Source organism: Panthera pardus, unplaced genomic scaffold, assembly GCF_024362965.1.
Source record: "Panthera pardus isolate Hobbes unplaced genomic scaffold, ASM2436296v1 HiC_scaffold_2, whole genome shotgun sequence".
Taxonomy (NCBI): Eukaryota; Metazoa; Chordata; class Mammalia; order Carnivora; family Felidae; genus Panthera; species Panthera pardus.
This window is the reverse complement of record NW_026526765.1, coordinates 34,652,786-34,665,097: the sequence shown is the minus strand read 5'-3', so window position 1 is coordinate 34,665,097 and position 12,312 is coordinate 34,652,786. Positions and strand designations below refer to the sequence as shown.

At 38.1% G+C, this 12,312-nt stretch overlaps 1 protein-coding gene across 11 annotated transcripts in view; it reads right to left on the bottom strand.

Moving 5' to 3' along the window:
* Positions 1 to 790: 790 nt before the first annotated feature.
* ZNF131 (zinc finger protein 131) overlaps positions 791 to 12,312 on the bottom strand; it is a 30,783-nt gene continuing 19,261 nt past the window's right edge. For 8 of the 11 annotated variants that reach the window (XM_053906970.1, XM_053906966.1, XM_053906971.1 and 5 more), the window contains 3 exons: positions 10,718 to 11,403; positions 3,426 to 3,556; positions 791 to 2,707 (listed from right to left, as the gene is read on the bottom strand). In XM_053906970.1, the coding sequence (XP_053762945.1) occupies positions 2,021 to 2,707; positions 3,426 to 3,556; positions 10,718 to 11,403 (1,504 nt within the window). In that variant the 3' untranslated portion in view covers positions 791 to 2,020. Of the gene's footprint in view, positions 2,708 to 3,425; positions 3,557 to 10,717; positions 11,404 to 12,312 lie in introns of those variants that run through there. The other 3 variants (XM_053906974.1, XM_053906977.1, XM_053906976.1) reach the window with 3 other exon arrangements.

Genomic DNA, 12,312 nt, shown 5'->3' with positions numbered 1-12,312 from the left:
CTTTGTTGTGCCTTTGTCCATGATCTCGATGTTGTGGTCAGAGCCTTTTTAAGATTATGTTTAAAAATAAACCTCGCTTCATATCTTGGCTTAAAGGGGACATCATGAGCTATTTTCAGCATTCAAAATTCGCTAGATACTAACTAGTAACTTACATACCTGAAACCACTATCTGTCAGGAATTTTTTTTTTTTCTTTTTAAGTTATAACTAACTCAGGAACCTGGATATCTTAAGGCAAACTGAAAATTCCATGTAATATAATTTAATTCTATCATTTTCTGACTTTTGAAGAAAGAAAACACCTATGTAAGCTTTGTGTAAGTGTCCAATTGCCGAACAGAACAGACTTGGAAATATTCATATACTTTTTTAACCTTAAAATAAAAACTCCATCTCCTCTTCCTGTATTCTCTCAATCTGTGACCTCTCCACTTGTGGGAAGCCATTCCCTTTGAAACAGGTCATAAATGTGATACCACTGAACCACTAGGATTACCAAAGGAGAAGCTGAACTGATCTTTTAAACTGAACACACTAGGTAAGAGGAGAAAGTGCATTAAAAGTAGGCTCTTCCTAAAAAATTCCATTGGCTGTTGTGCCCCACCGTGGAAGAACCACAAATGCCAACCTCTTCCTCCTCCCGTTCTTCTGAACTGATTTTTGGGGATTAGAGGTGCATACTGAGAACGGCATATCTTAATTCACGTATCAGTCATGTTAATACAAATGAGTGAAGATCTTGGACCACGAAACCACTTCTATACTAGTAAAGAGAAAAACGAGTCATGAACACATAATTTTAAACTTTACTTTAAAAATGTAAATATCTCCCAATATTTAACAGGTAAAGAAAATAGCATATTGGTTTATTTTATGTGGTTGTTATATTTTATTTTCCAAGTAATACTGATTAAAAATATTTACACACCTACTTTTAAGTCCACAGTTTAGCACTCTTATTTGTATGGCTTTAAAAGTTATAGCACAAGATCTTTACATTAAGGATCGGGGAAAAAGATTCATTCAAAACAAAGCCTGATATATTATATACATGTTTTTCTCTGTACTTTACTTTAAATACATTAATTTTTAAATGACGCTCCTTTTTTTCATCTGGTGGTAAAATATTAGTGCAACTTTTCATTAAAAAAAAAAAAAAAAAAGTTTACCACAGATATAAATGAATTTTCCCAATCGGAAATGGCCCTTCAGTTGCCATTAAATGCTATTTCTCACCCTACCTTAAGTTACCAAGAAAAAGAATTGCTAGTTGCCATTATAAGCAAAAACAAAGTACTACAGCATCACCTACATCGCTCCTTACAACACAAACTTTGAAAGAACCAGAGATGTTTTATAGAAGTTTAGTTGGCTTTGAAAAGGCACATGGGTGTGTGTGGGTTTTTTTTGTTTTTTTTTTTTGTTTTACATTCTACAAATTTTGCCACCACCACTGTTTCCGTTGCAGAGATGACATTTGTGACTATCAGTATAGACAAGAAGTTTGTTCAAACTAAAGAAAGCCAGAAGCCAAAATTTAACTGCACAGTAACAATGTACTTTTCTTCATGCAGCCTTGTGTTTCCTATATATTCAATTTTCTAACATGCATTAGAATACACGAGTTTGTATTCTAATGATTTTACTTTTGATTTTACAACATGGAAAAAATCTGAGAAAGGACGTGACCTGGGAAAGAGAGAGGGAGAACCCTTATCACAATGAAAATAGATACATTCGTACCCAACTATATAATAAGAATATAATCCATTTAAGTTTCCAGAAATAATACTTCTCAAAGCTTCCCATTACTTATGGGAAAGATCCCTCCTGTGTGGCATTAAGTGTGTGTGTGTGGGGGGGTGGGCGTTGGAATCAGTTTGTTTCAATAGAAACAGTTCACAACAGGAAAGACTTTAACTTTGGTCCACTTGTCTGTTAGCTTAAGGACAGTCACACTGCCCATGATCAGTTCAAAAACCCAACACATTAATTTAAAAATATATTCATTTGTTATTTCACTCTAAAACAGGCATAGGTGTTCTGTTTTCACTCCCTGCCCTTTCAGCTTGGGAATCCACTGTTGTTTTGGTCTCTAAACCCTCAGCATCTTCATGATCTTCTCTGGCAGCTTCAGCAGCATCTGCTTGGGTGGTCTCGCTGTCCTCCTGGTTCATGATTTCAGGGGTCACTTGTTCCAAGTCAGCTTCTAGAAGTTCAGTTTGTACTTCCACTGGCATCTGATTTACCCGTTCAACGTGCAGCTCCTCCACATGTACTTCAGTACCTTCTTCAGTCTGAATCCGACCCACTTCTAGATAACTCACCTGAACCTGCTCTGGAAGCTCGCTCATATGTGAATCATGCACTTGGCTGTCCTGGAGCAGATCTGGATGGACCTGTTCCACAGTCACTTGTGCTGAATCCACTTGAACCTGAAGCAATGGTAACACATGCACTTTCCCAACTTGTTCTATAATAGTCATTGATGTCACAGGTTCAGTTTGCACACGTGTTTCTACTGAAAGAACTTCTTCAGTTACTAGACGCTCTGAAATATTGTGAGTATCACTGAGATGCCTCCTTAATTCATTTCCTTGCATAAACCACAAGTCACATAAAGTACAATGGTTGGGTTTATCACCAGTGTGTATTACCAAATGATCTTTGAACTGGTCCCAGCTGTTAAACACACTGTTACAGACCTGAAATAACCAAACATATGGTTTTAACACTACTAATATTCAAGCCGAAGAAAGCATGAATGCATTTATTCTCTGTTAAGGAAAAATTTGAAGATTTTTCTGAAAAATGTTATGAATATGACATTTATAATGTGATCTAAGAGAGTTCATAATTATGTTGTTTATTTGGTCTTTTAGCTGATGTAGCTAACAACTTAGATGCAATGTAGGAAACATAATACTGCCTTCATTGCTTAAATGTCATATAAATTCAAGGGATATAAAGTACCAATATTATAATTTCCTACAATATATCATTAGCATTTAGAACCATTACATTATTTGGGATACATATACACTAATCATGGAAAAAAAGCTGATCACAGCCAGTGAGCCTTCCACTGCTCCACTCCCTAATTCTATTGTTTGCTCAACGGTGAAGAATAGTTTCAGGTTACCTGTTATTTAGGACATAATTTTATTGACATTGATGTCATCTAGAGTTGAGTTGGAAAAAAAAAAAAAGGCAACAACCCAAAAAACCCTATTCTAATCTCCCTTCTAAAATCAAAACGATGAAAAAAATAAATAAATAAAATCAAAACGATGGATGATGTTTTTTACTCATTCTTTCCAAACTGCCAGCTCTATACTTTTACTCTAGACTCTGCTACCCTTCACTTTTAATGATTTCAAACACCCAACTCCTTTGCTAAGGACAGAATACACCCACACGTACCTGACATTCATAAAGCTTCTTTCTTCCCTTTTTTGCCCCCACTCCAGTTTGGCACGCAGTCAGGTGACATTTGAGGGTGCTATTTCTAGCAAATCTTTCATGACAATTTGGACATTCAAAAGGTTTTTCACCTATTCGAATAGAAAAAAAATTCTATTGGCAAATCAAGAAAAACAGAAAAAGCAAATAAATTTTTTTCTTTTTGGTTAATTCTAATAGCACTTTCTTGAGAGGAAGGTCTGAATTTGTAATTCAGATGTTTTCTATCACATCCAGAAGACTCTTCTAGAGGTGAAAATAATAAGTTTTCAGTGATTATTATAATTGAATCTGTACTCTGAGGAAGAAATAAAAATTGGATCTGAGTTCTATGTTTTAGCATTTCTTAAAAGTGCAAGTTTTCCCTTAGGTAAAAATCAAGCTCAATCTCTATTTTGGGGAAATGCATCACTATCCATTCCACAAGTATTTTTTGAGCACTTACTATGTGCCAGACCATGTGCTAGGTGATGAAGATAAATTGCCCTTCTTTAAAAACTTCGTATCACAGGCCACAGTATCTTATGAACGTGAAATATATACAAATAAACACCTGCAATGTACTGTAGAAAACCTGTTTCAGAATAAAGGGCAATGGAAAATGTAAGGCAGCAGCACAAAAGGAGAGGGATTAATTCTGCCTGGAATGGAATAAGTGAAGGAAAGAAGGAAATGTATTCTAGGCAGAGACACAGAGGTACAGAACAACATGGGTGAGGAGTAAGAGGGAGAAGGTATCAATAATGATTCTCAGACCTCTAGCTTAGAATGCCAATCAGAATCAAGAACACAGAAATCCAAGTAGGTTTGGAATGCAGTGTATTGAGAAAGATTATAAATTTAGTTTTGTATCTGTTGATTTGAAGGTACTCAAGGTGGAAAAGTCTGGTAAATAGTTGAACAGACTCCTCTGAAGTCAAATAGAAGGTAGACTGATATACAGATCAGGAGTTACTTTAGGTAGTAATAAAAACCTTTGATGTGGTGAAAACTCTAAGTATGTTATGTGATAACAGAATCAAGGACAGAACTCAATGAAACACCAAGTTAAAACACCAGGTAAATGAAGCAGCAAAGAGAACAGAAACAGAACAGCCAGAAGCAGAAGGAAAGAACACTGCGGAAATTAAGAAATTTCAGGAAGATGAGGGCAGTAAACAAGTGCTAAACTGAACAGAGATGTCAGGTAGAATAACAACAGGGGATTGTACTAACTCTAGTAGGAATAGTGTAAGTAATATGGTGGGGTTAGAAGCCAGACTACAGTGGGATGAGAGGCAAGCCCATGAAAACAGTAAAGGGGATGGAGGGTTTTGAAAGATGACAGATATGTCATCTGCTGGGGTGAGGTGTGGGCAGAGTCTTGAGTATCGGGCTGAAGGCCCAAAATAGCAATCTGGCAAAGAAAGCTTTAAATCAGACACCAAAAAGGCCTAATTTAAGGTCTGATATGAATTTTTTCCAACAGTGCTCAGCAGGGAGTAGGGGTAATTGACCGCAATAATTCCAGGATTTTTTAGAGGCCTTTTTAGAGCAAGTGGGTTCAAAAGCCAAGGGAATGTGCTTAGAGTACAAGAAAAAGTGATTCAAGTTGTATACAAGGAGGACAAGGTAAGATAGAGAAGTCAGAAATAGGGCAATAAGCTAGATGGAAAGAGATATGAAAGGACTGGCAGGCTAACAGGTAGACTCCAGCAGTCTGGAGTAAGACAAGAAGAGAGAGGATTCAAGGGACAGCATGACGCTTGCAGAGAAACAGGCTCCAGTGATGAGATCCTAGTTGTGACCTTCATACTAGTCAAGTTACTTCGAGCTATAGTTTTTCCCTGACAAAAAAACCCTCTGTTTTTTGTATAATGTTCATGAGATGGGAAAATTAGAAAGACCTAATCACCTAGAATTAGTGCTGGTACAGAAATTCCTTATCATATCCCCCAATGTTGCAAGATACTGCTAAATACAATGGTTACGTTTTGTGGTTTCAGTAGTACATAATTTTTCACTATAAATAAAACCTACAAATATAAATTGGTATAGCTCCTTTAAATAGCAATTTCATAACAATGCCAAGATTTAAAATGTACATATTCTTTGACTTGGCAATTCTGCTCTTGAACATGTACACAAAGATATATGCAAAAGTATGCTTACTGAGGCATAGCCTGTAACAGTAAAAGACTAGTAACAACCTAAATGTGTATCAATATAAATAAATTATGGTATACCCATACACTGAAACACCATGCAGCCACAGTGGGGGAAAAAAAAAAAAAAGTAGATTCCTGAATTTTCATGTATTAAAAGACTTCAGGGGCACCTGGGTGGTTCAGTTGGTTAGATCAGGTCATAATCTCACGGTTTGTGGGTTCAAGGCCCATGTCAGACTCTGTACTGGGTGTGGAGCCTGTTTGGGATTCTCTCTCCTCTCTCTGCCCCTCTCCCACTCTGTCCCCCTCTCTCTCTCAAAAATGTTAAAAAAAAAAAAAAAATTAAATAGTGTAAAATGGCATCACACTGTACTACATGCCTCTATTTTTTTCCCAAAAAACCCTCTGTGTGCATGCCTGTGTATGGTTACTCGAAAATGCAAAGAAGAGATATGGAAGGATAAGTAAGAAAATGATGGCAGTAACTGCTTTTGGAGAGATCTACTGAAGTAGAAAAGAGATTCATTTTTCATTGTCATTTCGGCTTTTATGTCATTTGAGCTTTTGCATTTTAAAAACTTAGGAAGTCCGATGAAGTCTAGAAATAGCAACAGATTAATTATACTTTAGATGTGTGGACAGCAGCCTGCAAAGTGCTTTTCCCTGTAAAGTAAGTTATTGCCCTTATTTACACAAACAAGGAAAGAGGGCCAGAGATAAAGCGACCATTTAAGTTCATCATACTGTCAAATGTTGGAATTGGAGCTGCAATCCAATCTGATTTTCAGACCCACCCAGGGCCCCTGAGTGGCTCAGTCAGTTAAGCGTCTGACTTCGGGTCAGGTCAGGATTTCCAGACCCACATTGTTTCTATAATTCCACATTACCTCTCTGGCAAACGAGGTACAATCATTTAAAGACATGATTAAAGGTCACCTTTAGGTTCTCTTTCATATGAGGTGTCCCACTGGTAAATCTGTCAAAAGTTCTGGTATCTCCTCCCACCGCTAAAGTGCTTACCCTTCTGTATTTTTCTAAATTAATAATAAACCTCCAACTATGTAGCCACCCAAACCAAAGAGCTAGGATTTACCCCCATATCTCAATGGTCACCAAATCCTGTTGACTCTGCCTCCTTAATGTTCTTCACATTTCCAACCCTCTTCCACTATCACTGCCTTTACTCAGCCTCTCCTTCTTGCTTAGATCGCTCCAACAGCTTCTTAATTAGACCTTGTAGGTTTCATCTCGCTCCACTCTATCTTGCCCGTCATGACTCTAAAAACAGAAATGTGATCCTGGCTTAAACTTCTTTAAAATGACAGTTTTCCAAAATAAAATCTGAATTCATTTACAGCACTTATGAAAAGTAACTATATGATCTTGGCTTTATCTCCCATCACTTTCTCATCTCTTGCCCTTGAACCACTGGTAGACTGTCCATGATGCCTAAGTGCATGCCATGTGGGCAGCCCTTCCTAACAGCTACACATGCTGGCATTCCTCAACTTGGACCCAATCCCCCGGCCTCAACCTACCAGCAGCATTCCAAACAAGTTGCTTACGCTCTTTCCTCTATGCCTGTGCATGCTTCATTTCTTTTGCCTGGAATGCCCATCTCCTGGAAAACTCCTTTTCCTTTGGGTGTCATTATAGGGTGAATACTCCAGGAAACCATCCTGGTCTCTTCCATCATAAACAAACAGTACAGGCAGGCATTCCCATAAGACTGTGTGCTTACCTCTATTAGCACTTAGCCCGTCACATGTGACTGTGCCTGCTTGTCTTTCCCAACATAACTGTGAGCTCCTTGAAGGCAGAGACTCTAAAAATTCCTTATCTCCACGACCTAGCAGGTTGGCATTACCATTACTATTTTCCAAATGGAAACAAAATAATTCAGAGGACGAGTAACAGCCAAAATTTTGCAATTCAAGTCATAGATTATAGCGCATGCTTTAAGAACACTGAAGAAATCAAACCACTAAACTAATAAAAGTATGCAAAATGTGAAACTGAGGGGGATTTATATATATTTTGAGGGTAGGAACACAGGAATGGGATTGTTCCTTATCTTTACACTTAGTTTGTTATAAGCAAAAAACCATCCATCCTTCATTAACATAAGCACAATTTAAAGCTGTTTACTTATGCTCCTCTTGAATTCACCAAGTCACTGATCACATCTGCAACTATCTTGTTACTAACTACTAATACAGTTAATTGAGGTTAAATGCCAACAAAAGTTCAGTTTGCTTTATGTGTTAAACTGTTCTTCAAATTGACATCTAGTTCTATAATTTGTAACAACGTAATTATCTCACATAATTTTAAAGATAAAGACATACAACATAATATACTTTAGCTCTATATTCTGTGTTTAATCCAAAATACAACGTATAGGACTTGAAAGACACATTTTAACTTCCAAAATAGTCTGTGTTGCCTGTTTTCAACAGGCAAGTTATCAGGTTATGTTTTAGGTAAAAGAGACAATTGCTTCTACTTTTACAATGCTAGAAAATAATATGAAAGTGACTGATTATCTGTTGGGACACAGGAAACCCTTATTAAAACACACTAGTTACCAATTAACATTTATTTACTAGTTTAATGGTATAGCAATCGTTTTTGCAAAACTACATTAAAATAGATGAATATTTGTTTTAAGGACTAAAAACTATTACTATAGGCAGTTTCTAAATATACAATATACCTGTATGTTTGAAAATCAGAAAGCATTTTCCCAAAAGGTTTCATAAACACCTATTAGTTACCCAAACCAGTACCCTAAAGCTTTTTAAATCTATACTAGATGAAATTAAAGTAGGAGATTCTCTTGCTATTCATGTAACCACTAAGTATTGATCCTAGGCATTTATTCAGTCCCCGAGTATGGATACTAAACATTTAAGTGAGGGATGCCACATTTATCTGAATCTATCCGCTTCCTCAATTTCAAGTAGTATACAGCAAGCAACTCAGGACAGCAAGGAAATCTATGAAAAAATTGCTTCAAAATTCTCCAAACTCCAGCAAAGAGAAAGATTTTGAATAGTATGGAACACCTGTGTTGTCTTCACTGTATTAAACCATCTAGACAGCATTAGCCACCACAGAGAACTTGGGAACGCGTGTCCAGAGTCTGACACTTGGCACATCTTATCCACTGCTCTCCCCACACCCGAGATTCAAAGCATTGGCAGAAGCTCCTGTGTGTGGCACAGGAGACTTAGCAAAGAGGCTTGAGAGGCAGAAGGACAGGGTGTCTGACAGGACAAAAACAGGCACAGGAGATGGATGCAGAGCTATAAGGACCAGAGGCCGAGTGGGACACTCCCTGGAATCACTCCTGCATGCCTGAGATGGCTCCCACGAGGAGGGCAGTAAAAGACTTTACCTTTCTCATCCCCTTTGCTGTCCATCAGTGCCAACACTGTGTGCCCTCGGAGAGGGGTGGGAAGATGAACATATGCTGACTACTTCACCACCAGGTCATAACAGGTGACCAAGTGTACACAAATGGATAAACATGCCAGGGATTTTTGTAAACATATTGATCTATGTAACATATAAATGAGATAGGAAATGTAAAAAAAGGAACGGTGAAGTTTCCCTGTAATTAGGATTTCATAATTTATCATCCTTGGTAAGTAATCACAAGCTGTGTTATATGTATTTCTTTTAAAAATATAAAAATTGGCCCTGTAAAACAAATAATCCAGTGAAGAAATGGGCAGAAGACATGAAGAGACACTTTCCAAAGAAGACATCCAGATGGCCAATAGGCACATGAAAAGATGCTCAATGTCACTCCTCATCAGGGAAATACAAATCAAAACCACACTCAGATACCACGTCACACCAGTCAGAGTGGCTAAAATGAACAAATCAGGAGACTATAGATGCTGGCGAGGATGTGGAGAAACGGGAACCCCCTTGCACTGCTGGTGGGAATGCAAACTGGTGCAGCCGCTCTGGAAAACAGTGTGGAGGTTCCTCAAAAAATTAAAAATAGATCTACCCTATGACCCAGCAATAGCACTGCTAGGAATTTACCCAAGGGATACAGGAGTGCTGATGCATAGGGGCACCAATACCCCAGTGTTTATAGCAGCACTTTCAACAACAGCCAAATTATGGAAAGAGCCTAAATGCCCATCAACTGACGAATGGATAAGGAAGATGTGGTTTATATATACAATGGAATACTACTTGGCAATGCGAAAGAATGAAATCTGGCCATTTGCAGCAACGTGGATGGAACTGGAGGGTATTATGCTAAGTGCAGTCAGTCTGCTGAGTGCAGATATTGTATGTTTTCACTCATGTGGATCCTGAGAAACTGAACAGAAGACCATGGGGGAAAGGAAGAGGGGAAAAATAGTTACAAACAGAGAGGGAGGGAGGCAAACCATAAGAGACTCTTAAATACAGAGAACAGGGTTGATGGGGGGTGGGGAAGAGGGGAAAGTGGGTGATGGGCATCGAGGTGGGCACCTTTTGGGATGAGCACTGGGTGTTGTATGTAAGCCAATTTGACAATAGACTGTATTTAAAAAATAAAAAAATAAAAAAATGGGGCGCCTGGGTGGCGCAGTCGGTTAAGCGTCCGACTTCAGCCAGGTCACGATCTCGCGGTCCGTGAGTTCGAGCCCCGCGTCAGGCTCTGGGCTGATGGCTCGGAGCCTGGAGCCTGTTTCCGATTCTGTGTCTCCCTCTCTCTCTGCCCCTCCCCCGTTCATGCTCTGTCTCTCTCTGTCCCAAAAATAAATAAAAAACGTTGAAAAAAAAAAAAAAATTAAAAAAATAAAAAAATAAAACTGGACTAGGAAAAAAAAAAAATATATATATATATGAAAATTGGCAAGGTGCAAGAGTGACAACTACTTCCAAAGTTGATACTGATTCTGCTTTTAAAGTATCAATATTTCAACAAACTAATACCAAAAAAACAATGTGAACTCAACCTGCATATTAGAAAAAACAGGAGATGGTTTCTGTGGTAATAATAATAAAAAAAAAAAAAAAAAAAAGGATTTAGACATTGAGACCTGAAGTGAATGTGGAAAAATATACTTTTAACATAAAGTATTTGCTAATTACCTGTATGTTTTCGAAGATGCTCTTTAAAATGTCCAAAGTGGTCAAACTGTTTTTCACAGTATTGACATATGTGAATTTTTTTCCCAGTTCTTTGCTTCTTACTGACTCCACCTTCTTCGAGGTGGTAACAGTTGAGGTGCTGTTTCCATGCGCTCTCCCGAAGATACCTTTTATTGCATATTTCACACTTGAAACTCTCAGTGGAGTGTGATTTCATGTGTTCCTTAAAATGGTAAAACAATTTAAATGAACGGTTACATTTCTCACAATGGAACAAGTCCTTCACATGTGACAGCTGAAGTTCCACAATTTCAATACCTTCTACCTGTTTGCTTGTGGGGTCAGATGCACAACCATCTTCTTCCTTAATCTGCCCTTTCCTATCACCTTGACGGTACTTGCTGGTAATATCTGCCAACAGTGCCAGGGCGGAATCATCAGAAGAACCTGTGCTCTGAATGTACTTTATGGACTGCTTGGCAGAAGCCACTTCCTCCAACGTTTCGATGCCTTCATCTTCCACTTCGATTGTGCCTTCGGCAATCTCCACCTCAATCTCAACAGGTTCTGACTCTGCAGATGGCAATGACTCAGTGATAACATTTGAAGTTTCTGCAATCTTTCTTTTTTTTGCCTCGCTTTTTCCTGTGGTATTTTCCTCTAGTGGAGCTGAGTTTTCTTTGTTCCTGAAATACATAATGTATGGATTTAAAAATCTGTAAGGTCAATCAAATTCCTAGCAGGCTTTTGGGAAGAACTGGTAAGCTCAAAGTAAAATTTATATGGAAAGGCAAAACACCAGCTTGGATGACTTATACTACCTGATTTCAAGACTTACTGTAGAGCTGCAGTGAGTTAAGATGCGACACTGGTGAAAGGACAGACAAGACGTGAAGATTTGTGGGACAGAATGAAGTCCATCAATAGACCTACACTTATTCAGTTAACTGATTTTTGAAAAAAAGGCTCCAAGGTAATTTAATGGAGGAAAGAATGTTTTAACAGTGGTACTGGAACAACTGGTCTTTAAATGGAGAAAATAAATCTCAACCATCACTTTCAAATCATACCCCCCAAAATTAATTAAAATGGATCACAGACTTTAATGGAAGAACTAAAACAATTAAACTTCTAGAAAAAATAGGAGAAAATCTTTGTAACATTGGGTTACTAAAAGATTTCTTAGAGGCGCCTGGGTGGCTCAGTCGGTTGGGCATCCGACTCCGGCTCAGGTCATGATCTCGCAGTCCGTGAGTTTGAGCCCCGCCATCGGGCTCTGGGCTGACAGCTCAGAGCCTGGAGCCTGTTTCGGATTCTGTGTCTCCCTCTCTCTCTGACCCTCCCCTGCTCATGCTCTGTCTCTCTCTGTCTCAAAAATAAATAAATGTTTTAAAAAAAAAAAACATTAAAAAAAAAAAAGATTTCTTAAATAGCACACAAAAACAGAAAGCTTAATAGCAAAAATTAACAAAAGAGATTTCATCAAAATTAAAAACTTCTGCCCTTTGAAATAGTTAACAAAAAGGCAAGCCACAAACCAAACAAATGGCAACCACAGACCAGAACATGGGCACACGTATATCTGCCAAAGGTCT